This window comes from Ictidomys tridecemlineatus, chromosome 7 (assembly GCF_052094955.1).
Source record: "Ictidomys tridecemlineatus isolate mIctTri1 chromosome 7, mIctTri1.hap1, whole genome shotgun sequence".
Classification (NCBI taxonomy): domain Eukaryota; kingdom Metazoa; phylum Chordata; class Mammalia; order Rodentia; family Sciuridae; genus Ictidomys; species Ictidomys tridecemlineatus.
The window spans coordinates 1,219,963-1,245,385 of record NC_135483.1 but is presented as its reverse complement, the minus strand read 5'-3'; the positions used below and the strand labels follow the sequence as shown (position 1 = coordinate 1,245,385).

At 57.6% G+C, this 25,423-nt stretch overlaps 3 protein-coding genes across 12 annotated transcripts; 1 reads left to right on the top strand and 2 right to left on the bottom strand.

Annotated features, from left to right (window-relative positions):
• Nucleotides 1–988: 988 nt before the first annotated feature.
• Nucleotides 989–4,197, bottom strand: Naprt (nicotinate phosphoribosyltransferase). The gene is made up of 13 exons (XM_005316095.5): nucleotides 3,925–4,197; nucleotides 3,674–3,801; nucleotides 3,516–3,598; nucleotides 3,200–3,330; nucleotides 2,999–3,114; nucleotides 2,581–2,777; nucleotides 2,366–2,506; nucleotides 2,001–2,085; nucleotides 1,830–1,910; nucleotides 1,633–1,735; nucleotides 1,392–1,546; nucleotides 1,202–1,309; nucleotides 989–1,113 (listed from the first exon to the last, which is right to left on the bottom strand). The coding sequence occupies exons 1-13, from the start codon at nucleotides 4,148–4,150 to the stop codon at nucleotides 1,051–1,053; spliced, it is 1,617 nt and encodes a 538-aa protein (XP_005316152.1). The 5' UTR covers nucleotides 4,151–4,197; the 3' UTR covers nucleotides 989–1,050.
• Nucleotides 4,198–5,256: 1,059 nt separating this feature from the next.
• Nucleotides 5,257–19,846, bottom strand: Eef1d (eukaryotic translation elongation factor 1 delta). Of its 10 annotated transcripts, none has more exons than XM_013357013.4 (9): nucleotides 19,690–19,846; nucleotides 11,511–11,634; nucleotides 11,079–11,150; nucleotides 7,030–7,086; nucleotides 6,633–6,732; nucleotides 6,456–6,556; nucleotides 6,011–6,232; nucleotides 5,528–5,722; nucleotides 5,257–5,348 (listed from the first exon to the last, which is right to left on the bottom strand). In XM_013357013.4, the coding sequence occupies exons 2-9, from the start codon at nucleotides 11,625–11,627 to the stop codon at nucleotides 5,310–5,312; spliced, it is 903 nt and encodes a 300-aa protein (XP_013212467.1). In that variant the 5' UTR covers nucleotides 11,628–11,634; nucleotides 19,690–19,846; the 3' UTR covers nucleotides 5,257–5,309. The 10 variants fall into 10 exon arrangements, with proteins under 10 accessions (XP_013212467.1, XP_013212472.1, XP_077872684.1 ...); XM_013357018.3 differs by having other exon boundaries at nucleotides 11,511–11,631; nucleotides 19,690–19,845; XM_078016558.1 differs by lacking the exon at nucleotides 19,690–19,846 and adding an exon at nucleotides 13,447–14,641 and having other exon boundaries at nucleotides 11,511–11,631.
• Nucleotides 19,847–20,111: 265 nt separating this feature from the next.
• Tigd5 (tigger transposable element derived 5) lies at nucleotides 20,112–25,291 on the top strand. The gene has a single exon (XM_005316348.4). It carries the CDS (start codon nucleotides 20,241–20,243, stop codon nucleotides 22,182–22,184), a length of 1,944 nt encoding a protein of 647 aa, XP_005316405.2. The 5' UTR covers nucleotides 20,112–20,240; the 3' UTR covers nucleotides 22,185–25,291.
• Nucleotides 25,292–25,423: the final 132 nt, after the last annotated feature.

Genomic DNA, 25,423 nt, shown 5'->3' with positions numbered 1-25,423 from the left:
AGAGTTTGCTCCCTGCTACGGAGCAGAGGAGATAGGAGAAGTTGCAGCCTCTCGCCCACCACCGTTGGGATGGGCCCTTCTGGGTCCTGGCTAGTTCTGACCTAGTGACCCCTGGGCTGGCTCCTAGGAGTACAGGGCTGAGATCACTAGTGCCTTGGGTGCCTGGGTGTCGTTTGTGCTGCCCAGGGTATGAGTCATATTTCTCTGCAGGCTCATGCTTCTCAGAACTGGCCTGATAAGGCCTTTGCCCTAAATCCCTACCCTCCACCTTCACCCAATCACACAGTGGGTGCTGCCCAACCCAGAGCCAGGGGAGCCGGATAAGCTGGTCTGGCAGAGTGCCTGGGCAGGTGGCAGTGCTCCCGGAAGAACCCCAGATGGTTCAGCATTCTCCCCATTCCCTCACTGGCCTGTGTACCTCAAGCAGCCGGATGGGAGAGGCCCAGGCCCCGTGCCCTGCTGTCAAGCCTGGAGCACCCCTCCCAAACAGTTTTGAGGTCACCAACCTGCTGAGCAGAGGCAAGACTAGCCCCCACGGAGCTTCAGCTTTGCCCCTCCTCCTTCCCCTTTCCCAGCTGCTGTCAGGAGTTGAGGTCCCAAGGCCAGACCCTGGCTGGTCTGTGACACTTGCTAGGATCATGCAATAGCAGGGGACACCTGGGCTCTCCTCGGCTTGGGAGGCTTGAGATATCCCTACTGCTTCTGAGCCCAGGGACAGTGATCTCAGCAAGTGTGGGAGACAGAGCCATGCTTGGACTGTCTGATGCCCCTCTCCCTCATCTGCCCTCCGGCAGGAAAGGTCTTCCACAGTAACTCCTCCAACTTTGAGGTAGACACCAAAGCCCTCCCTCTCTTGGCCTGAGGCTCCAGCCTCAGCTCTGGTCTAGCCCCTGAGCCTGGGGTGCTCCAGGTGACCTCCACATTCCTGACTCCAGCCCGGCCCCCAGACCAGAGAAGCAGGCTGAATGAATAAATGACACGTGACAAGTTGTAGGGACAATGAAAGATTTATGTTGTTTCCGGGCAGCACTCCCCCCGACCCCGGGATTCTCACAGGAGGCCTCCAGCACTCAGACTGTCCACCAAGGCCCGAAGCTTTTCAGAGAGAGCAACCTGCGGGAGACAGGAGGGGCTGGCAGGTGGATGGTGGAGGGTGGGGTGTCCGTACACAGGGCTGCCCACCCACAGGCCTTCTGCCCACCTGGTACAGTGCAGGGCTCTGCAGCCGTCTGTGCGCAGGGCTGAGGCGGCTAAGGGACTGCTGGGCAAAGGCTCTGGACTCTGACAGGGACGGGAGCGGCTCACACAGCTGCAGGAGAGGGGTAGAAGCAGGGCTTGAGCGTGGCTGAGGGTCGGGTCTCAGCTGGACTCAAAGTGTGAGGAGCAGTCACCTCTCCCAGGCGCAGCCAGAGTCGCAACAGGGGCTCCACCTGGGCAGGCCTCACGGTGCAGGGCTCTTGAGCCCCGCGAGGCCAAACCCTCAGCTCCTGCCCAGCCTGGGGCGGTGGCTCTTCTGCCAACTGAAGCAGGTCCATCAACAGAGAGCCTGTGTGGGTGGGGGGCAAGAATAACAAACGTGTGGTGGGGATCTGGGGCCTTGAAGAAGAGCCCCAGGGACAGGAAGGGGCTCACCATCAGAGCCAAGGAGCCGGAAAGCAGCCTTGCTCCCTGGCAATGTCTGTTTCTCAGGGTCCTCGGTCAGCTTCATTCGAGGTTGACCTCCCACAGACACCAGCTGCAGGGAGACAGTGTTGGGATAGCTGGACCCCTGTCCTCTACCTGCCACAATCTCCTGGACCCACCCAACGTTGCCCAGACACTGTCCCCACCTTGTAGACGCAGCCAAGGGAAGGCTGTTGGGGACAGGTGACCACACTGGTGCCAATGCCAATGACGTTTACCTCACTGCCCTGGGGGGAAGAGGTAGAAATGAGCCCAGCCAGGACCTATAGGTTACAGGACCCCTCAGACCACCCTCCATCTACCCACTTCCACCCCACCTCCTGGGCCAGTCGGGCCAGCTCTTTCTCATCAATATTGTTGCTGACAGCGATGGGGACAGCCTCCAGCCAGGGCACCTGGAACCTGTGTGTGATGGGATTTGGGGACAGCCCCTTAGACCTTCCTGATTTACCTGGGCCTCCCCCGCCCCCAGTCAGTCACATTCACATTGGTCCTTAGCTTCAGAGACCCTGGTAGACCCACCTCATGCCTCCCTTCCAGGGCCTGCTCTGTTGCCCCTAAAACAAGACCTAAAGCCTTCGCTGTGGGGGAAAAAAAACACCGTTCCTCCCTGCCTCTACACCCCATCTCCCAGCTCCCCACAGGGCCTCCTACAAAGCATGCCCCCTGGCGGGGGACTCACTGGGCAGCAGTGGTCCGGAAGACTCTGCGGATCTCCTGAGCCTGCTGAAGTAGGTCACCACTGTCCAGCCTTACACCCACTGCCCTGTAGCCCAGCTCCCCCAGTGCCAGGGCTACTGCCAGGAAGTTAGGAAGACCACTCCTGCAGGCATAAACAAAGGGTTAGGGGCTGCAGCTGCTCTGCCAGGCCAACCCTGGGGAAAGCCTGCAGCTCACCTCCGCACACTGTAGGTGTCTAAGAGGCCCTGGAAGGCCCGGGGAAAGGCCAGAGCATAGGCCACAAAAGCTGCCTGCTCCCCCAGGTGGGGCTCTTGCAACCCCAGCCCCAGGTGTGCACACACTCGCTCCAGCCACAGCTTTACCCTGGCAACCAGGTCCACCCTGGGGCCTTTGCCAGCAGCTGGAGCCAACATCTGCAGAGATAGGTCAGTGAAGGATAGACCCTGTGGGCAGTGTGAGCTTGGGAGTGGCTGATATACCCTGCCCTGAGGGCAAAGGCAATGCCACCAGCGTGCCGACTTCCTGAGGTGGCATCTGTGTATAGGCAGCTGGGCCCAGCCCACCCCTACAGGGACAAGGGTTGGTCTTGAGGTTTGCCCTCTGAAGTACAGCAGGGTTAAGAAGAGGTACTGACCGGGTCAGGGGGCACCTCATTGCCTGAAAATGAAGTGATGAAGGAGTGGGCCAGGGTTCCAGCCATCGGCACACCCCGCAGCTGCCCAGCAAGTACGTTGCTGCTGCTGTCAAACCCTGGGCAGAGAAGTCAGGCAGGCTTGTGGGCTCTGGGCTGTGGTGGGGCTTGCTCCTTCCCAGCCCTGGCCTCCCCCATTCTCACCGCCCAGGTAGCTGTAGGTGGAGGCCGTGAGACCCCCATCTGGGCCCTGAGCACGCCGCAGGCCAAGCTCCAGCAGTCGCTTATCTGGCCCTGCAATCAGGCGAAGCCGGGCTGCGTTGGTGGCGACCAGACTGTGGCAAGTGACAGGCCAGGGAACCAAGTGAGGCTGTTACTCGGGGCCTGGAGTTCCAATCCAGAGCTCCACCTCAGCCCTCCCACAGTCCCTCCTGGAGGCCAGCCCTCTAAGGATCCCAGTCCAGCGCTCTATCCCAGGGGCTAGGCCTATTGGGGCTTCCCACGAAGACTCAGGTCCCACCTGGCATAGCTGACCAGGCAGAGGAGCGGCGTCTCCAGCAGCTGCACCAGCAGGAGCGGCCCTGAGACCTGAAGCAGCGGAACCTGCGGGGAGGGTAGTCAACTCCATGTGGCCGACGCACCTCGGGTCACCCCCTCCACCCCTTCACCCGCACTCACGCCTGGGAAAGCAAGGGAGCCCTCAGGAAGGGCTCGCACGGTCACCCCGGAGCAGTCCAGGGCCCGAAGGTGCTTGAAGAACGCAGGGTCCGTGTCTGGGGGCAGCATCGAGGCCAGGAACTGCACGTCTGGAGAGGACACAGGCACTTGTGCAGTAAGGGGTCTCCCGGGGTTGTGGAGGGGCGTGGGGCTTCTGGTGGGAATGGGACTGTCCTGTAGGGTCGCGTGGGCGTCGCTGGGCGCGTGGCTACCTGCGTCCAGAAGACGGAAGGTGCGCAGAAAGCGCATGCAGTCGCGCAAGCCCGCGGCCAGGACGAAGGAACCGCCGAATGGGCAGCGGCGGAAGAAAAGCTCGAACTCGGCGGGGTCGAGCGCCCGGCCTGCCCGCCAGTAGCCCAGCGCCATGGTGGCCTGGTAATAGTCGGTGAGCAGAGGCCGAGCCGCCGCGCGCCCCTCGGCGTCCCACTCCGCCGCCATCCTGCTCCGCTGAGCTAGTGACGCGCCCCGCCTAGCCCCAGTCCCATGACACTGGGAGACCGCGCCTCCCCCCCCTCCCCCGCAAAAACCAGCAGACGGCCACAAAGCTTGTGGAACCTGGACGGGGCGGGGACTTGTCTGTTGCTTGCCCCTCTCAGAACCCAATCCAGAGCCGGGCTCTGGACTAAGGGGCGGGCCTTCCAGCAGTCATCTCCCCCCTGTCGGGTAGCGACTTTCCAAGAACTTGCCAGGAAGTGGGTGTCACCCTGGCTTGTGCCCAAAGTGCAGAGATCCAGGACAGGCTGGGACTAAAAGGAGGTGGGTAGTTGGGGAGCCTGCAGCAGCTGGGCTAGGACACTGCTAGCCAGGACAGGCCCCCAAGCCTGCCCTTCACAAGTGAGGGGTGCCTAGGAAAGGGAGAGGGGACTGCGTGTTGGTTTGAGTTTCTTCACTCCAGGACCCCACAGGAAATTCTCACTTTTTGAAAAGGCATCACGTTGCCTGGTGGGCAAGAACCCCGGGATGGCAGCTCCAACATTAAGTAACCATATCCCCAACACCCTTTTAACCCCAAACCCATTGTGACCAGCAGTGCTGGCCTACAGCCCAATGGGGCACAACTCCAGAACATGACTGATCACATTTTGGACATCCCAGTTCATAATGGGACTGGGCCAGAGCCAGGTCTCCAGCAGCGGGGGGAGGGGGAGAGGGACCCAGAGAGTTAAAGAGGTGCAGCATGCTCCAGATGGTGGGAAGCAGCCAGTGTCAGGAGACAAGGGGGTGGGTTCCACCTTGTACTGCAGCAGGGCCAGGACACCTGCTGGGATCAGGGACAGGAGGCAGAGCAGAAAAAGGAAAGGGAGAGGGGGGTTGCTCTTCAGTGAATGAGCCAACAGGCTATGTCTGGCTTAAACTGCTTCAGACTTGTCACTTGCATCATAAGCAAAAACTGGTGGAGAACAGAGCAGAGGGCAGGTGAGCTAGGGGTGAGGTCACATGACCACCAAAGCTGTGGAGCTCCCAGTGCTGTGTAGGAGGGGCAGAGACCATCAGGGACAAGTGTAGGCCTGGCGCCAACCAAATGACAGGACAGGAGTCAAGAGTGCTGAGTCTCAGTCTTTAATCTCTGTAGGTCCTCACACAATGTGTGCTTGGCTCAGATCTTGTTGAAAGCTGCAATGTCGACACTCTGCACCTGTGGAAGAAATGGGTACCATCAGAGGTTTCCCCAAGGTCCACTGGCTCCAGTGCCTGTGCAGTAGGAGCGCAGTGGGGCTCCATTCAGGGACCCATTCATCACTGATGGGGCAGCAAGTGCAGCAGTGGGGTCCCAGGTTCCGCCCAATTGCTCACCAGCCCTTGCCCCTTACTCACGTGCTCCTCAAACTTGGTGATCTGCTCCTCCAGCAGGTCGGTGCCCACCTTGTCATCCTCCACCACACACTGGATCCGCAGCTTGCGGATGCCATAGCCCACAGGCACCAGCTGAGAGCCACCCCAGACTAGCCCATCCAGCTGGATGGAGCGCACACAGGCCTCCAGCTGGGCCATGTCTGTCTCATCATCCCACTGTGAGAGAGTGGAGGAAGCAGAGTGAGCCACCCAGAAACCCCCAGAGCACCAGGGGAGAGCCCACCCCTCCTTGGCCTTGAACCACCATAAAGACATAATTCTGCTTCTTTTGAAGGGCTCTTGGAAACAGTCCCACTTACACCCACCGGCCCCATGTTTCTGTTCTTATCCCAAGATTTCTAATCTTGACTTCCCACCCGGGAGAGTCAGAGGCTGAGGCTGTGGGCAGGCACAATATCCTGAGGGGACTCCTGCCCTCCCGAGTCCCTCCCTACCCCCACTCACAGGTTTGACATCCAGGAGGATGGAAGACTTGGCCACCAGCAAGGGCTTCTTGGCCTTCTTCTCTGCATACTGCCGCAGCCTTTCCTCCCGCAGCCGAGCTGCCTCCTTGTCCTCCTCCTCGTCACCGCTGCCAAACAGGTCAATGTCATTGTCCTCGTCGTCCTCTGCAGGTGTGGCAGCCTTCTTGGCTGGGGGTTCCACTTGGCGCATGGGAGACACGTGCTGCCACAGGTGAGGAGAGGCTGAGACCCAGCCAGGCCTCTCCTCTCTGCTGACCCTAGGCATCCCAAGGGCTTGGGCTCAGGGTCCACAAGAATAGCCGCCCCAGGTGAGGATAAGCTCCCTCACCCTGACTTGGGGGTCAGCCTGGGCACCATGAACCTTTCTGGGCCCTACTACCTCACTGCTGACCACAGCAAGAGGTGTGAGCCAGGAGGGTGCTCACCTGGGTTTGAGGGGCTGTGGCTCGGTGGGCGGGCGAGCTCTTCTCCAGCATGCTCAGCCGGGCCTCCAGCCTAGCGATGGCCTGCTGCAGGTCCTGCACCACTGTGGGTACAAGGGGACAGGGTCGGATGGCAGGTCTGGGGTGGGGAGGGACCCAACCATCAGGCCCAGGCCTCACCGCTTCGCAGGTTCTGGTTCTCTACTTCCAGGCTGGCAATGCGTACAGCCAGCTCGCTGTGGTCTCCACCAGGCCCGCCAGAGGCTCCAGGGCCTGAGCTCTGCAAGGCAAGGGAAGGGGAGCTTAGTGCCCAGCTGTGCCTAGGGCCCCTCAATCAGCCACTCAGAAGCAGAGTGCCATCCTGGGCAAGAGGCTCAGGATAGTCCTCCCTGCTGAGGCCCACCCTCGAGGGTGTGAAGACTTGTTAACCTCAGGGAGGGTGGCTGCACAGCCACAGTAACATTCTCAGTCAAGCACGAGCACAGGACAAGAAGCAGGGGGCCTGTGGCAGCCGAAACACAGCAGCAGCTCAGGGTTGTCACTGCTCAGTAGCTGGACAGGAGGTAGCAGGACTTACAGTCCCAGGGGCAGCCTGGCTCAGGGCTTCAGGGGGGCCGGGCAGCACCGCCTTCAGCTAGAAATGGGAGGGGAGAGCAGTTGAGGGAAGACTTGGCCACCAGCAAGGGCTTCTTGGCCTTCTTCTCTGCATACTGCCGCAGAGCAAGCGTGCAGGAGACCACTAGTCCAGCCCCTTGCCTCCCAACCCTCACCCCCAACTGGGGATTGAACTCGGGACACTCTGCCACTGAGCTACATTCCCAGCCACTTTCATTTTATTTTTGAGGCCTCATCAAGTAGCTCTGCCTGGCCTCGATCCTTCTGCCTCAGCCTCCCAAGTTGCTGGGACTACAGGTATGCACCATGTCAGCAGATCTGACCTGTGAAGGTTCCACTTACCATAGGGCAGGCTCCCCTCATAGGGCCTACCTTAGCTTCTAGACTACCTCCAAATGTTACGGTCCTTAGGCCAAGGGGGCAGGGGACTACATAACAGGTCAGGGGGTGCACGAGTCCTAGCCTAATGTTCTTGCAAATGGGATGGGATCCTCCAGAAGGATGGGAGGGCCTTTCTCAGGATCTGCTCCACAGCAACCTAATCCTTTCAGCAGGAGGCAGCAATCAGGCCTCTGCCCATTGCACAGCATGTGTGCCCCTGGGTCCTATCATAGCTCTTGGGAAGACAGTGAGTGTCCCCCCTTGGGAGCTGAGTGACACAGAGCAGGATTTGGGCAGGGATGGCAATCAAAGTGAGGCCCAGGAGACCCACCTGAGAGTGGAAGCTAGCTAGAGTGCCAAGGCTGTTTCCAGGGCAGGGAATGGGGCTATGCCCTGGGGACTGGTACCCACTCTAGTCTGTGAGTGGCAGGGCCTGGGAGCCTGGGGCCTCACCCACCATATACAACAGGCCTGAGGAAAAGGAAAAGGTCCCTCTGGAAGAGGCACAAGTTAGCACAGGATCTGGGAATGGTCTCACTCTGTCTCCACACAGCCTGGGCTGGCTCCAGGGATGGCCAATCAGGCAGGCGGGAAGACTTCCTGCAGCCCCAGAGCCACCGAGCCGGGTCTGACCCTCTGGATGCTGGAGCTCAGTATGCCTGATTCCAGTGCAGTAGTCTGTGAGGGTCTTCCTGGACTGAACTAGGGTGAAGGGTTGGGATTTAGGACTGCTGAGATGAGATCAGGTAAAAGGCAAGGACAACAGGGAACCAAGGATGGGCATGGTGGCCAGGCCTGTAATCCCAGCTGCTTGGGAGGCTGAGGCAGGAACGTCAAAAGTTCAAGGCAAGCTTTGGCAACTAAGCAAAACTCATCTCAAAAAAAGGGATGGGATGTAGCTCAATGATAAGAGTGCTTGCTAGCAAGCCTGAGGTCCTGGGTTCCACCCTCAGCATAGGGGGAAAAAGAGAGGGAAAAAAAAAGTGTGTGTGTTGGGAGAGAAGCCTGCATGAAGCAAGAACCATCATACAGTGGTGGCACTGCTCCCAGGAGCCCATGTGCCAGCTGTGCCAGACAGACTGGCCCCCAGACTTACCATACAAATGCTATACAAATGCCAGAGCCTGTAACACTGGCTCACATGGCAAAGTGGACTCTGCAGAGGGCATTAGGACCTGGAGATGAGGGTAGGCCTAAGGTCACCACAAGGCTTTATGCAAGAAAGAGGAGCCAGAGAGGAGGCCAGAGTGATGGACAGCTGAAGAGAGCCTGTGCTAAGGCAGACAGAACAGAATTTCTCTAGACTTCAGAAGGAACCTGCAGACAGCTAAGACACCTGCCTCCTAAGACACATTTCAGACTTCTGATCCCGGAACCACAGGATGATAAATGCATACCATTTTAAACCACTAGATTGTGGCAATTTGTTACAGTGCCAGCAACTAGAAAACACAAACAGGCCTTGGCTCCTACAAGGGGGTGGGGGGGTACTGCTAAAAGTCCCTAGAAATGTGGAAGTGGCTGTAGAATTGGCAACGGTAAGGCTGGAAGGCCTCTGTGAAGCATGACAGAAAAATCCTGGCTCCCTTGAGCAGGCTGTGGAGGCAAAAGCCTGGGAAGAGGATGAGAAGCAGCATCACCTTGGAGACAGAACACTAATGGCAGATGCTGCAGTGAACTTAGGTGACAGAAGTATGCATCACGGGCTGGGGATGTGGCTCAAGCGGTAGCGCGCTCGCCTGGCATGCGTGCGGCCCGGGTTCGATCCTCAGCACCACATACCAACAAAGATGTTGTGTCCGCCGAGAACTAAAAAAATAAAATATTAAAAATTCTCTCTCACTCTCTCTTTAAAAAAAAAGAAGTATGCATCACCAGAGAGGATAGGGGCATTGGAGGACAGGCTGGCTCCATGTATCAGGCAGAGCGCAGAAAACAGGACTTCTAGATGAAGGAAGCTGACCTTCCACTGAGACTCCTGAGCCAAGTCTGGAAGGCACAGGTTAGCTTTGTGACCCTTACAGCAAGATGAGGAAGAGACAGAGGAAGGAAGCAAAAAGAAACCAGAACACAAGAAGGGCCAGGCACAGTGGCACTTGCCTGTAATCTCTGTGGTTTGGGAGGCTGAGGCAGGAGAATTGAGAGTTCAAAGCTTACCTCAGCAACTTAGTGAGGCCCTAAGAAAATCAGGTCGACTTTGTCTCTAAAATATAAAAGGCCTGGGGTGTTGCTCAATGGTTAAGTGTCCCTGGGTTCAATCCCTTGTACCAAAAATATAAACAAAAAGGATATCCTAGGGCTGGGGTTGTGGCTCAATGGTGGAGCACTTGCTTGGCACATTGTGAGGCACTGGGTTTGATCCTCAGCACCACATATAAATAAAATGAAGGTCTATTGCTAGCAAAAAAAAAAAAAAAAAAAAAAAAAAAATTTAAAAAAGAAAGGATATGCTGGATCACCTGGACAGGCCCAGTGCAATCACGAATCCTTGTGTCAGAGAGCTGAAGCAGTAGCAGAGGGACTAGGGATATAGCTCACTTGGTGGAGTGCTTGTCTCACATGCCCAAGGCTCTGAGTTCAATCCCCAGCACCACCACCACCAAAAAAAAAAAAAAAAAAAAAAAAAAAAAGCAGCAGAGACGGAGGGTAAAAGTGCAGGCCAGAGCCATAAGCCAAGAGTGTAGAGAGTTTTGAAACCTGGCAAAAGCAAGGATGGATGCTCTTAGAGCCTCAGAAGGATCACAACTCTGTGGGCACCAGGGCTTTAGCTCCGACATCAATTTTGGATGTATGGACCTCTGGACCATGATAGAGGGTAAGTTTGTGGGTTTTTGTTTTGTTTTGGTGGTGCTAGAGATTGAGCCCAGGGCCCTGTGCAGGCAAGGCAAGCAACTCTACCAACTGAGTTATATCCCCAGCCCCAAGTTTGTGTTTTAAGCACAAATCATGTGGTAACCCATTACAATAGCCAATGGGAAACCGGAACCCAGCCCTCAGGACAAGACATCACCCACATCCCAGAATGAGGCCCTGACTTCCCTAGAGCAGGGAAGCCAGAGCAGCAGATCTGTCCTCCATCTGAAGGCACACCTTCCCCATCCAGCCTGCCAAGCCAGAGTGGGACAGAGCTTGCCATTCCTCCTCAGTCTGGGGCCTGGAGGCCAAGCAGGTACCAGCTCTGATCTAAAATGCAACACACCCTGTGAGCCACCATTCTTTCCCTGGGGAAAGCCACTAGATTGTAGCTTGGCAGACACACACACTCCTTCAGCAGGGAGCAAGCAGGAGGACACAGGCTTCCAGAGTGTACCCAGTGTGTGTCTTGAATCACTCAGCCAGCAGCCCAGGGTTGACACCAAGGGAGTGGCCAGGGTGACCACCAGCAAACAGGTGAGAGGGTTGTGTAAAGGTGGAAAGCAAAAGATCATCTCTGTGGAAGTTTGGGTCCTGCAGGCCTCACTGTTGTGTCCTGCAAGAACACAGCACTGCACACGGTACCCTAACTTTGATCCACAGGGCCAAAACAGTCAGTAGTACCAAGAGGGAAAAAAACAAAAAACAAACAAAAAAAAACTGACGTGCGGTTTGGCCGAGCACGAGCCCACGTATACGTGGGCTGTGGGTACTCACTCCGGCCAGGGATTTCTGGATGTTCTCTCTGGCTCTTGCAATGTCGCGGAGGATCACGCTGGCACCATTCTCCTGCAGACAGTGCAGAAAGAACCAGTCTCTCTCTTTTTTGTTGTTTAAACACACACACATACATACACACACACACATTCCCAAGAATCCTCACTTAGAAAGCAAGAAAGAACTGCACAGAATGAAAGTTCCAGGGGCAGTGAAAAGCAGGATTCAAGGACAGGACCACAGGGTCTCAAGTGCGGGTCTGCAGCCTGGCCCCCCACTGCCTGGGAGCATCAGAAGCATGCTCTCCTGTGTTGGGACAGGAGCCAAGAGCAGACGCCACTCCCCACCCGACCTTGCCAGCAACCTCTTTGCAGGCTGCGGCCACTCCTACTGAGCAGCAGAGCCACCTGGTGGCCCCAAGCATTCCCTCACCTGGCGGGAGGCACCAGCCACAGGCCCATTCATCTGCTCATAGAACTTCCTTTCTGCATCATCGTATTTGAACTTGTCAAACCAGATCTTCTCATGCACTAGAAAGTTTGTAGCCATTTTTCTGCTGGGAGCAGGAGGAGAGGTAAGGTCAGAATGGCTGGGAAAAGGGGGTCCTAGTCAGTGCCGGCCTCACCTTCACCACAAGCCCCCAAGCCTGACCCACCCTGCCTGGGGAGTGGCCCAGAAGCAACAGGGTGCTGGGTGGGCTGCAACACCCTCCCCCCGTACAGTCCCAGATGTCAACTCTGGGCCTGCCCAGTCCTTCTGGCCCATAGACCACCAGTCCTGGGTGACAGAGGCTTCAGAACCCAGGGAAAACACAAGTGATCCTTGGCATGACAACACGAAGCCCACAAGGGCCCTCTGCACACAAGTGGCCACACCAACACATCATCCTCTCCTCCCACCCCGTAAGGATTTCCCCCAGGGCCTCGATGGGGTCCATAGGCTTGTCCTCTGGCCAGTGGGTCTCAAAGTTGGTCCAAAATCCTCTAGGGATCCCCAAATTCCTCTCCTTTTTTTTTCTTTTTTACAATTCTTGGGATTAAACTCAGGGCATGAGTGCCAGGCAAGTGCTCTACCACTGAGCTACATCCCCAGCCCTAAGGTGCTCCCTTTCAAAAATCAGTCAATTTCTGCAGTTGAGGGCAGAAGCAGCTGCTGCCATGAGAACACAGAACTCTGACCCAGATAGACCAAGGGAGATTGCAACAAGGTAGAACAAGGCCACTCTGCTTTCTGAATCACTTTGCTACAGGAAAGGTATTTTTGACAACATGTTTTGGGCACTAATGTGCAAAAGCTTTTTTTTCTTCAGTAAATATATACTTTTGGTACTTGTAGTTTACATCCTTTAACAGCCAAGATGTAAATATCAATAGACATAAAAGCTCTTCAGGGTCCCAAGACCAAAAAGCTCGAGAACAACTGCTCTGGCCAAGTCCAGCAAACTATGGCCCACAGGCCATGTCCAGTCCCATCTCTGCATACCAGGCCTCACTGGGTCTCTGGCCCTTCAGTTTATCTACTCTTTTTCTCCAGCTGTCTTGCCAAGTACTACAGACAGACCTGTCTGGCGCTGCCCTCAATTCTCTGTGCCAGGGACCCCATACTATCACAGGGCCTCACCAAGTGCCCTCTCACAAGAGAAACAACCCTGTGTCTCCTTTACTGCCCTCACCCAGGACGACCTGGCAAGCAGCCAGGCCACCAGGACAGGTAGGTGCAGGCAGGAAGTTGCAAACCTTCCCCTAGCACTCAGGGCCCAAAGGGTATTGCTTCCTAGGAGGCCCAGGCAACTGGTTGGGACCCTTCATGTTCCCTCTGTGTCCACCCACCTCACCCATCATCTGCCCAGGTCCAGCAGCTGTGGGGGATGCATTCTATGACCAGGCACTGACCCGAACCCCAGGCCTCCAGCCTCCACTGCTGGGTCTATGTCCACCTATCCTGGAACAAGGCCACTTGGTTCCCAGGCTGAAGGAGGTCTCCCTCCGCAAGGAGTCCTTTAGACAGAGGCTGCTAGACGAGCCACCAACTCTCGATCTGATGCCCACCTTACCTCAGAGGCAGGCACACCCAGTGGGCAGGCTTGCCACCCTGGCCCCCACACCTCACCCAGGGTATCTGTCCAATGATGACATCTTCACCGACCAACCCCAACAGTTTAGAACTGCCATCTCCATCCAGGACAGACACACCAGCCCTGCCCGCCCAACCCACATTCAACTTGGCCGGGTCCTCAGGTAACTGGAGCGCCCCCACCCAGGGGAAGGGTGGGGAGGGAAGCATGAGGGGCCCAGGCTGGGGGTGGCAGTCCCTGTGCCTGCAGCCCAGGCCGGACCGGGCTGGGTGCCCAAGAGCACAGGTCTCCTACTTGGGTCTCAGGCTGGACATGGATGGGCCAGAGCGGGGCCCAGTTCGGTGAGCCAAGGAGGCGGCCTCAAGGCGCCAGGCCATGCGCAGGGCCTCGGCAGCATGGTGGCGGCACTCAGCGCTGTCGTAGGAGGGCTTGCTGAGCCAGGGGGCCTCAGCATCCTTGTGCAGGAAGTACCAGTAAGGCAAGGCAGAAGGGGCCTCCCCATCAGCCCGCAGTGGCCCGGCCCTCTTGCTTCCTACGGGGTTGCGGCCCCGCCGGTCTCTGCGGCCCCGCCGGGTGCCCTCTGCCTGGCCAGCTCGCTCCTGTAGGCGCACCTTCCCGGGAGGATGGCCATCAAACAGGGCTTCATAGAAGCCCCTCTCGGCAGCATCATACTGGGGCTTCTCCAGCCACACCTCCCGGACCAGTGCCTGTAGGCTGCCCAGAGGAGGCTGGCCGTTGGCTGGTGGGCTGGGCTGGTGAACCAGGGCCAGGCTGGGAGTGGCCAGCAGCTGGCCTGCATCAGGAGCCCCCTGCCTGCAGCTCCCCTCTGCGGTCAGCAGCAGGGTCTGAGACTGCTCCACAAAAGCCCGCTCGGCCTGGTCAAAGGAAGACTTGTTGACCCAGACTCCCCAGGTCACGTGGTGACAGGCCACCTGGTTCCCATGTGTGCAGGGACCCCAAGGGGCCAGGGCAGGCAGCTGGGCTGCCTGGGCGGCCACATCTGCCAGCCTCTGGCGGTAGGAACTTTCTGCCTGGTCGAAGAGTGGCTTGTCCAGCCACACGTGATCAGCTGAGAGGCCCACGAGGGCCAGGTCCACCTGGCCGAGCCAGCTCTTAGGGGAGCGCTTCCTCTTCTTCTGCAGGGGCTTCTTGCTGTCACGGCTCTTCCTGGGATCGCTGCTGCTGCTGCTGGTATCGGGGGCCCCTGCCTCGCTGGCCTCCTTGGTGTCCTCCTGACCGGGCCCGTTCACGGCTGGCACCTGTGTCAGGAGCTGTTGGGCAGAGGCGGCGGCTTGCGTGGCCTCCCGCTCATGGAAGCGCCGCTCGGCCTCCTCATACTTGTGCTTGTCCTCCCAGACGGTCTCCAGGGCACAAGAGGCCTTCCCGCTCCTCATCTTCGGGCGCAGCATTAAAAAGCAAGCACAAGAAGGCAGTTGCAACACAGCAGAGGCACCTGCCTCCCAGGCCCTCCTCAGCCTGACAGGCAGAGGTGGGCAGGAGACCTGGGGCAAGGACTGGGTGGGGCGCCTCCCAAGGGGCTCCATGAGAGGACATGCCGAGGCTCAGAAGTCAGACCCTCGTGGGGAGCTTTTGTAAATAAAAACCAGGAGACATACATACACACCTAGGTAGTGTGTACATGTTTTCACTGCCAAAGTTGCCTCTGTTAACTCCACAGGCCCCACGGCCCTCTGAAAGGAATCTAGAGAACACTACTTCCAAACCTGCCACAGAACCCTCTTCTCATGGAGCCTCCAGGTAGGTTGCAGATGAAACGGAAACAGCTGTGCTCAGACTTGACTTTCATGTGAACCCCCATAGTTTTCTAGTACAAGTACATTCCATTAAATATTTGAGATTAACTTACACTAATTAACTACTCCCCGTTTATCTGAACTGAACTCCAACTTGACTTCCTGGACATGTGCTAAACCTGGCTGCCCACCCTGGAATAGCTGGTAATGCACTTCACAGAAAGGCTGCTGCAGCTGCCCATCACCATGCCACCTGCACTGCCACAGCCTCACCACTGCCCCACCCAGGGCAGCCACCTGTCCAGTACAGGGACAGGGATCTTAGCAAAGGGACCTGACTGACCTCACAGGAGGGGTGGGTGGCTGGGAGCAGAGGCCAAGTGTCCATCCCCAAATGATAACATCAACAGGACACACCAGGGAGGGTGCCAACAACTGGTCCTAAAGGGAAGGAACCAGAGCCCAGGCTGCTCAGCCAGCTGTCACTATGTCCTCAGTTGGTACTGTGGCCAGTGCAGGCAAGAGTCATCCCTGGGGGCTTCAGCCTTCTTACTGGCCTGGGTGTTCCCTCAAGCTGTGCGAGATAGGGCCCTGGGTCTGATACATTCACCAGCAGCCACATGATGTCATGCCCCTGCTGCCCCAGCATCCTTCCAGGAGCACAGAAGCCCACAGTCTGCCCCCAGAGACTCTGCCAGCCAGCCCCCAAAGCCAGGAGGCAAGTTGCTCAGAGGATGTAGGTAAGCATCGGCCATGTGCTCAGCTGCCCTGCCCCATAGCCATCTCTGTCTGGATTCTTTCTAAGCCAGATCCAACTAACAACCCACAGGAGCTGACTACAGATAGGGGCACCACTGCCCCACTGCTTCTGTGGGTTTGCAGGGAGCAGCCTAGGGGAAAACAGACTTGACAGGTTCCAGGACCTCTGTGTAATCATGCTACCTAATGGTCCTCACCCAGGAGGGCAGCAGCCTGTGGCTAGACAGCAAACCTAAACCACTGTCCAGGACCCTTTCCTAGTATCCACAACAAAATCACAGTCTGACCTCCCTTGTCCTGGGGGTGCTTAGTTGTCTAAATTCCACCCATGTAGTGGACTTCAGGAAGCCCTGCCCGTCCTATCCTGACACCCACTAGGCTCCCTCCATCACAGAAAGGAGACCAGGAGCCATAGAGATTCAGACAGGGAATCCCCGGGCCACCCCTCACTCACCAAGGCCAGGCTGCTAGGGCAGAGGCAGGGGTGAGTGTGCGGCCTAGAGCCCAGGAGGCAGGGCACTGTGACATCACCCACTGTTGCCAAGAGGCAGTAGAGTTGGCCTTGAGTGTTGTCAACACAGCAGGGACTTGTCTGTTCTCTAACCTCCCCAGCATCAAACCCCCAGGACTCACCAGCTGCTCAGCGCCCATGGAGCTGATCCCTGTCCCTTCAACAACACCCACTAAGCTGGCCCCAGAACTCATACCCTGCCAAACCTTACTGGCCTAAATGACCCAAAACCAGGACCTAGGGGCTCTTCCTGGGGCAGGAGCTGCAGTTCAACGAGGGGAAGCCACCTCCAAGGTACATGCCAACAAGGAACACTTCTTAAGGCCACATCTTCACATGTGGCTGCCAATACTCTGCAGGGGGCTGCATGCCACCTGCCTGTTCCAGGCCAGGACCCTGCTTAGTGCCACACTGCTGCCCCCCGCCCTCCAGCAAGCCCAAATCCTCACGGGCACTAAGGGGACGGCTGGGGGGCTCCCTGGCGCAGGAGAAGAGAGGCGGTGCACCAGACAGGTGTACTTACTTCTGCTTTGGCCTCCTAGGACAGCATGAAGGAAAAGCATCAAGGTTAGAGCAGTGGGAAAGCCAGCCGTGCCAGGCAGCAGCTGGGGCAGCCCGAGCAGGCTGGATGGCCTTTCAGAAGCTGCTGAGGTGACATGGGTCAGAAGGTGAGCATTGAACACACCTGTACCACCCAAATCCCAGGCAGCTGCCTGCACACTTGAGGCAGCCTCACCCCATCATCCCTTGAAACACAGCTCTTATGTTGGCTGCATGAGATCAGCTATTCCCTGGAGCACACATGTACGTACAAGACCACAGCTGTCCGGGAAGGTCAGCCAGGAACAGGAAGCAATGAGGTTCTTGAGCACCAGCTGCATCCCTACTCAAGGTGGCCCTTCTGAGGCTCATCCAGGCAGCAGAGCTTGCCAACAGAATGAAGCACAGGGAAGAAGGCCAGCTGCCAGACAAGGGAAGGGCCTGAGCAGCTCTTGCTCCACTTAGGGATGCAGGCTGAACTCCTGCCAAGGTCTCTCCTGTGAGAGGTGGAAGGGGCCCAGTCTCCGGGGCGTTCCAGGATGCAGACAGCTTAATGGGCCCTTGGTCCTAGTAAGAGGTGCCCAAAAGCCCCACGGGGCTGTCCAGCTCAGCAACCTATACAAGAAAAATCTCATAAGAAACTTAACGAATGAGCTCACTGGCCGAGGCAGACACAGCCTCTGAAGTATGTGTGAGGCCCCATGGCCAGGCCACATCTATTCTGCTGAAGGGAGGACATGGGGTATGGGGCCGTGTCATTTGCTAACCTGGAACCTGGCAGCAGTCCCTGTGAAGGACCCTCCTGAAGTGCTGTGCCCTGAGGAAGATGAGGGCATGACCTGGCACAGCTACATCCACCACAGTGGCAAGGGCCTGGAGGTCTCCCTGTACCAGGGCAGATGGAAGAGAAAGAGAGGGCTCCCAGGCCCTGCCCTCCACACCTTCCATCCTCTGGCATGTCACCCCATTCGCCATCCACACCGATGGGCTCCCAGACTGTCCACCCTCCAACACAGAGTGGAAATTCGCTGAGGATGGGGTCAGCTGGTTAGACTATACTCCAGCAGCATGTCTCTCTGGGCCGGCCTGAGTTCGTGGATCAGTGCTGTCCAAGAGAATTTTTGACATATTCCTTGTCCAAAAGGGCAGCTGCTAGCACTTGAAATGTGGTAAGGATGCCAGAGGAAGGGGCTTTTTTATTCAGGACAGGAATGCAGCCACGTGGCAAAGAGCAGATCTCTGCATGGGAATGAAGCCTTTGGTCTTTTCTCTCAGGCTGCAAACTCCACAGCACCAAGTTTCTACTCATTGCTTCCCTGCATACTGGAGCTAACTAAGCCACCCCACCCCAGGCCTGGCCAGCCCCAACAGCTTTCTTGCCTCAAATGCCATCTCTGTCACTTCTATTTCTGTCCCAGTCCACAGTACCCTGGGCTGACCCATCAATCGGCCCAACTCAGCCATGGGGCCTGTTAGGTGCCTCCTGCTTTCCTGACTCTCCCCCACATATACACCTGACTTTATAAGACAGGTGTGTCCTCACACAGGAATGAGAACACCTAGCTGGGGACAAGAGTGTGATGTCTTACACTGTGGGAAAATTAAGGCTCCAAGTGTTATGGCCACCGAATGCTGCCAAGTCAGTGAGGTGAGGGGCTCGACACCAGCATTTCACACAAATGCCTCATTTTTTGCAATTCCCAACATGCACATGTCATCTTAGAATTCTGGCACAAGGCAAGGGCCCTACAAAGGCTTAATGTCTCATTTCCTGCCCTCAGCCCCAGAAACGCCGACAGCAGCAGCAACACCTCAGAGACACTCTCTTCAACTACCAAGCTCTCTTCAAGCACATGTGCCCACCTGTGCTGAGCCCTGCTCCCTTACCCAGCTCTCCAAGGTTTACACCCATCAGGCTCCTCCAGAGGGCAGGAAGCCATTCAGTGATCCCAGGCAAGAAGGTACCAGTGGTCTTTCTCCACTCACACCACCCCAGTAGCCCGTAGGGAGGTGCTGCTATCCCTTAACTCCAAGATAAGAAAAATAGCAGCCTGAACTGGTTACCATGCAGCTTAGAAGGGGACCTGCCCTCCTTTAAGAGGTCCTGCCTCTTCCTGGTAGATCCTTGATTCTGCTGACACACAGGACTGGCTCAAGACCACTTCATAAAAAGGCCTAGGAGCTCAGCTGGACCTGTGCCAGGGACAAGGTGAGAAAGCATTTCTCAGGGAAACTTGGGAGCTCCTGTCACATCTGTCTTTTGCCATCTCCCACCCCTAGCTGGGCACAGTTTCAGGAAAGGAAAACCAACAGCTGGAGATCTCATTTCCTTCTGCCTCTGGCAACATTAAGAAGAAGCATCCCTCCCAACCTGGTAGGGAACACCCCAAAGTTTAGCTTCAGCGTTCTTTTGCTAAGAGGGGCCCTTCACTCAATAACCAACCCAAAGTCCCCCCACCTCACTTGCTCAGCCTTCTGAAAGTGTTCATTTCCTAGGAACAGTACGACAGTCTCTGTCAACGTCCCCCCTCCACCCAGACCACCTACCTACACCAAAACTGTCTCTTTCGAACCACTCAGCACAATACATTACTCCTTACTCTCTCGCGTGTTTGGGAACCATCTAAGTCTCGCAAAGGTTGCACAGAGCTCGGTGTGCTGTAGGTGTTTAACACGAGCTGGACGAACGCAAGGATTACAAGCACGAACAGCTGGGGCAGATGGGTGCTAGGGTTCCCACGAGGACGAAGTCAGACCCCGAACCCAGCGGCCCCACCAATCTCAGGGCAGGTTCCAGGTTGGGCCGCCGGCCACGCAGTGCGTCTGACCACGCGCTCAGCAAGAGGCGCGCGGGGTCTGCGCCCAGGGCGGCCGTCGCCTTGGACCCTGTGGCGGTCCACGCTGGCCCACTCGCGCTGGCCCGTAGGGCCTCTCCGGCGCGTGCGCTCCTTACGACGGGGTCGCGGTACTCACACGCCAGCCACCAACACGACCAAGAGCAGGGACCTGCAGCGCGGGTCTGCTGAGGAAAGGGCGGGCCGTCCGCGCCGCGAACGGGAAACGGAGCCGGGCGTACCACGACAGGCGCCGCGGGGGAAGCAGCCCTGAGCTCACGCCGCCTCGCCTACGGAGCTCTAGGCGTTATGCGCTTTGTAGCTGCCAAGGTACAAGACAGTGGGGTCCTACCCCAGAGGCCTTCTCCACGGGAGAAATTGGCTCAAAGTGCCGGGGAAAGAACAGCAGCCAGCCCCACACCCCTCCGCCGTCCACCTAATGGAGACGTCCGCTAGGCCTGGCATATTCGGCGCACGCGCCCAGGGACCGCGAGAGGCGGCCAGTGCGCAGGCGCGGCGAGGCTGGGGGCGTGGCCGAGCTGTTGGGGCGGGGCCAACGCGCCTGCGCCGGCTGGGCTGGCGAGACAAAAAGGAGGAACCGGGGCGGCCCCGCCCCTAAGCGCCCCGCCCCGAGCGGCCCGCGGGCGGGCGTCAGGCTCCCGCGCCCCCGGGGTCGGCTCTGCAGCCGCTATGTACCCCGCGAGTCCTCCCGCAGGCTCGGCCCCGCACTTGGCCCCACACTGCGACCGCTGCCCCCCGCCCGGGCGCCTTGCGGAGCCGCCGCGGGCCCCCTTGCCCGCCCCGGACCCCGTCGCGCGCCCGCCGCACGCCGCGCCCGGGCCGCGGCCCCGCGTGGCAGTGAAGATGGCCTTCCGCAAGGCCTACTCCATCAAGGACAAGCTGCAAGCCATCGAGCGCGTCAAGGGCGGCGAGCGGCAGGCCAGTGTGTGCCGAGACTTCGGCGTGCCCGGCGGCACGCTGCGCGGCTGGCTAAAGGACGAGCCCAAGCTGCGCTGGTTCCTGGACCAGCTGGGCGGCGAGGTGGGCACGCAGCGCAAGAAGATGAGGCTGGCCAACGAGGAGGAGATCGACCGCGCGGTCTACTCTTGGTTCCTCACGCTGCGCCAGCACGGCGTGCCACTGTCGGGGCCGGTCATCCAGGCACAGGCCGAAGCCTTCGCGCGCCAGATCTACGGCCCCGAGTGCACCTTCAAGGCTAGTCACGGCTGGTTCTGGCGATGGCAGAAGCGCCATGGCATCTCCAGCCAGCGCATCTACGGCGAGGCCGAGCCCCCGCCTGCAGGACCCGCGCCTGGCCCACCAGTCAAGGAGGAGCCGGCGCAGCCTCCAAGCGGCGGCCCGCTGCCCGACCGGGCACTGGCCGCGCCGCCCCCAGCCGAAGGCGGCTATGGTGACGAGCAGATCTACAATGCCAACGTCACTGGCCTTTACTGGAGGCTGCTTCCGGAGCAGGCTGCACCCCCGGGCACAGCGGACCCCGGGACGAGGGTCTGCGGCTGGAGCGCCGACCGGGTGACAGTGCTGCTGGCCGCCAATTTGACAGGCAGCCACAAGTTGAAGCCACTGGTCATCGGGCAGCTGCCAGACCCGCCCAGCCTGCGACACCACAACCAGGACAAGTTCCCGGCCTCCTACCGCTACAGCCCCAATGCTTGGCTCAGCCGCCCGCTGCTACGGGGCTGGTTCTTTGAGGAATTCGTTCCGGGCGTCAAGCGCTACCTGCGTAGAAGCTGTCTGCAGCAGAAGGCGGTGCTGCTGGTGGCCCACCCGCCCTGGCCAAGCTGGGCCACCAGGATGCCCGCCCTGGAAGAAAGCGAGGAGACCCCCAGGCGGTTTGGGCCTGAGCCCTTGGGGCCCCCTGAAGAGCTGCAGACACCAGACGGCGCTGTGCGGGTTCTTTTCCTGTCCAAGGGCAGCAGCAGGGCACACATTCCTGCACCACTGGAGCAGGGTGTGGTGGCTGCCTTCAAGCATCTGTATAAGCGGGAGCTGCTGCGGCTGGCAGTGTCCTGTGCTAGCGGCTCCCCGCTGGACTTTATGCGCAGCTTCATGCTTAAGGACATGCTGTACCTGACTGGCCTCTCCTGGGACCTGGTGCAGGCAGGCAGCATTGAGCGCTGCTGGCTGCTGGGCCTGAGGGCTGCCTTCGAGCCTGGACAGCAGTCAGCCCACCAAGCTGAGGAGGCTGCGGAGCACAGCAGGGCGCTTAGTGACCTCACACATTTGGCTGCTCTGGCCTACAAGCGCCTGGCACCTGAAGAGGTGGCTGAGTGGCTGCACCTGGACGATGATGGGGGCCTCCCTGAGGTCTGCAGAGAGGAAGTGAGCCCTGTCTGGCCCCCTGCATTGGCCCCTCTATCCCCAGCCAGCCTGCCCTCTAGCATGGGGGGTGGAGAAGAGGAGGAGGAGGAGGTCACTGAGCGTGGTGGGGTATTGGTACCCACTGCAGGGGAGGCTGTGTGGGGGCTGGAGACAGCTCTGCGGTGGCTGGAGAGCCAGGACCCCAATGAGGTGGGGCCACTGAGGCTGGTACAGCTGCGCTCACTCATCAGCATGGCTCGGAGGTTGGGGGGCATTGAACCTTCCACAGCAGTTTCAGATGACAGTGTGTGACCACACTGACCCAATGGCCTTTTTCCTGTACTCAGAAGGAGAGGCATGCACAGTCTCACATCTCCCTCTCTCTCTTCTCCCTGAGGTGGCCCACCACATGGGCCCAGGGGTTACTGGGTCCAAGTCCAGTCCAGCTTGGAGGGGGTCCTTTGGTGAAGTGATGTCCTGCTCCATGGTCCACAGTCTTCTGGGGGGATTCCAAGAGAGAAGCCTCAGCTCACGCTCTTCCCTGAGCAGGCATATACGTGGGGTTCCCCCTGAACATGCTGGGCACCCAGTCACAGCATCTGAGAGCAGTTGACTGTGCTCTTGCTCTGGCCCCTGTGGGGCTCACACCTTCCTCTCCCCAGCAGGTTATATGTGCACTGGATGAGGCCTCTGTGCCATCGTTCTGCAGCCCTGGTGCTACTTGGTCCTATCATCTCAGTGGAGAAGTAAACCACTTGTTTGCTTTTTTTTTTTTTTTTTTTTTTAAACACATTGAATCTGAATCTGTTTTTAAAGGTGCTCTTCAGAGGGGACAGTGAGAACAAGGGCAATATGAGATAGTCTCTGGGTTATTTCTGCCCTTGCTCTGGAAACTATAGGCTCCCATCCTCCTGGATCAGAGCCCAGACCCAGTGCCCAGGAGGCCCAAACCAGTTGGTCACAATGAAGTGGTAAGGGGAGGATGGGCTCAGTACTGAGGTTCTGGATGCAGCAGCGAGTGTAGACTTCTGTTCCACTTGGATTCTAAGTCCTTATGATTTATTCTCAGTAGATCTTTTATTCCATGGGTTTGGCAAGTGTTGAGATTTGGTCCCTGATTGATTCCTTCATTGACCCCAGAACACTGTCTAACCCCAAGGCTTGGATCCACATAACCTACCTCGGAACAGGCCTGGCACTGGCCCAGCCATCTGGGGACAATCCACAGTGCCTTAGTGCAACCCCCTTGGGCTCTTTTTGCCCCAGCCCCCCTCCCCAAATTTTTCCACTTCTTGATACTGCCAAGGGTGTGGTAGAGGAGCTGCTTCTGGGTAGCTCAGTTTGAGAGTGTGTAGAAAAGGCCAGGTGACTGTCCATCACTCATGCCATTCTGTTGCTCTGTCCAGTTCTAGATTCAGAAGTCTCCCAATGGCCTAGGACTAAGAGGTGCCCATGCCTTTTGCTGCTTTGGCAGAGATGTTGCCCTGAAGCCTCATGAGGAGTCTGGTGCCAGGGCTGAGGAGGACCACATGTCCTCACCTGATCTCCTAGTAGTCTAAGCCTTGAACACAAAAACAGTTGGTGAGTGCAGGTGCCTGTGCTCAGACATTATGTCCATGGACCAGAAGGGCTGTAACTGACAGTGGAGCAGTGGGAGGAAGTACCTCCCCAGAGCGATTTCCACTTGGGTCTAAGAACAAACAGCTCCTTGGAACTGCCCCAGTCCAAAAAAAAAGAAGAACGTGTGCTTGTGTGACACACACATGTAATATTATACATATCTCAAACCTGAGTGCAAGGGAAGGTATGAGACTCTGGGAGGAAGAGAATCAAAAGTCCACCTGTCTAGGTTTAGGCAGCAGCCTCCACCCATACCTGCTGAAGCTCATCTGGCCACCTCCATGTCCAACCTCCCTGAGCCTGCAGACCTAGAGACTCTTTGGTGGTCAGGGCTGGCTAAGGATCTCCAGCCTAAGTGGTTGGGACTGGGCCCCAGGAGATCTAAAGCATTTATACCAGAGCCTTCCTATCTACCCAGCACCCAGACTAGGAGCTGGTACCCTGCTCCTCTGGCTCTGCCTCCAGGGCTCTGAGGAAAAGTGAACTTTGAACCAGGAGCATGGTGAGGACTGCACACTGGACCTTAGTGTGCATGCAGACTGGGTAGCCTCAAGTAGTAGCCCTCTTGGTGTCTAAGAAACCAGGGGTGAGACCTCTTACTTGTTCACCACCTGTCCCATGCCTCTTGAAAGGACACTCATGGCCTGGGAGGTGGTTCTGGTCTGTCCCTTTGGCACCAGATGACCATTCTATAAACAAGCTAAATGCAGGCCAGCAGGGTTTTAGGGAGCTCCTTAGTGTCTGTCAAGTTGTGGGTTTGTGTACTGACATTTGCTGGTCCATGAAACACCCCGAGAGGGCTCAGAAGGTGTTGCCTTGGGCCGGAGATGTTGCTCAGTGGAAGATATCTGCCTTGCGTACATGAAGCCCAGGGATGGATCCGCAGCACCACAAAAAAGTGTTTTTGCAAAATGAGATACACTGGTGTTCCTGTGGGCCATGGGCAGTTTCAGGTGGTTGTCGCCTGCTTGTGGAGATAGCTGCTCTGCTCTGATCCCTGGCCCCATGGGCATCCGCAGCTATGGGTCTCAGGGACCCCTGGGGCCTTGCAGTGGTGCACAGATGCTTAGCCCCAACCATAGCTCTACCACTGGCTCACAGCCACCCCATTTCTGGGTTTGGCTCTGTGGTAGGGATACCCCAGGGTTCATGGACCCCTTCAGAGGGCTGCATACCCAGCTGGCCTGTGCCCCACTGCTGTTCACTGTGGGCTTTCTGAGTTTGCCACCTCAGGCTTGAGATAACATGGCAAGTCACTGAGGAGCTTGAAGCTGCAGTTTCTCCTTGGCAGGTGGCAGCCCTTGGGCTGTGGTAATGCTGGCAGATAGCAGCTTCTGCTTCAGGGTCATTAGCAAAGTTCCTGGGCTGGGAAGGGAAGGCATTGTGAATAAAAAGGCAAATGCAGGTTGTTGAAGCCATCACCAAACCACTGTTTTGGGGGGAAGGATATGGCTGCAGCAGCCACAGGCGGTCTTCCCCTAGGCCTCTGCACACTTGGGAAGTGACTGCCTGAACATCAGTTGGGCTGTGGATGGAACAGCATGCTCGGAGAGGGAGAGAGGGGGAGCTCCCTAAGCTGGGGACATGGTCCTCCAGGAGCCTGGCAATCTGGCCCTCACTGGGTGTGCCCAAGGGTGACACCTGACCCCAGCAGTGTGTCCTCAAGAAGACCGTAGGCATGTGAGGTTCACGCAGCGTCCAGGGACCTTCCTCTAGCACTCAGCCCACTCACAGCTGAGTGCTCACGGCCACATAGCCCAATGGCACTTGTGTAATAAATATGGAACATGTCAACTTCATGAGCACCTATTTCAGTCTTATTTTTGTAACTCTTGGCCCAATGCCTGAACCTGGAACACCGCACAAATTGGGAGGCATAAAAGTTGAGCAGTAGTGATTGAAGAGGGTACTCTGGTTACAGCCAGTTTCCA

Excerpts from the sequence above, each read along its gene's own strand:
- Naprt (XM_005316095.5), bottom strand. The coding sequence starts at position 4,150 with ATGGCGGCGGAGTGGGACGCCGAGGGGCGCGCGGCGGCTCGGCCTCTG. Across the intron at positions 2,507-2,580 it reads GACACCTACAGTGTGCGGAG|GAGTGGTCTTCCTAACTTCC; the intron begins GTGAGCTGCAGG and ends TTATGCCTGCAG. Across the intron at positions 2,086-2,365 it reads TTCCGGACCACTGCTGCCCA|GTTCCAGGTGCCCTGGCTGG; the intron begins GTGAGTCCCCCG and ends CATCACACACAG.
- Eef1d (XM_078016558.1), bottom strand. The coding sequence starts at position 14,561 with ATGCTGCGCCCGAAGATGAGGAGCGGGAAGGCCTCTTGTGCCCTGGAG. Across the intron at positions 6,233-6,455 it reads CCACAGCCCCTCAAACCCAG|CACGTGTCTCCCATGCGCCA; the intron begins GTGAGCACCCTC and ends CACCTGTGGCAG. Across the intron at positions 5,723-6,010 it reads TCCTCCTGGATGTCAAACCT|TGGGATGATGAGACAGACAT; the intron begins GTGAGTGGGGGT and ends ACTCTCTCACAG.
- Tigd5 (XM_005316348.4), top strand. The coding sequence starts at position 20,241 with ATGTACCCCGCGAGTCCTCCCGCAGGCTCGGCCCCGCACTTGGCCCCA.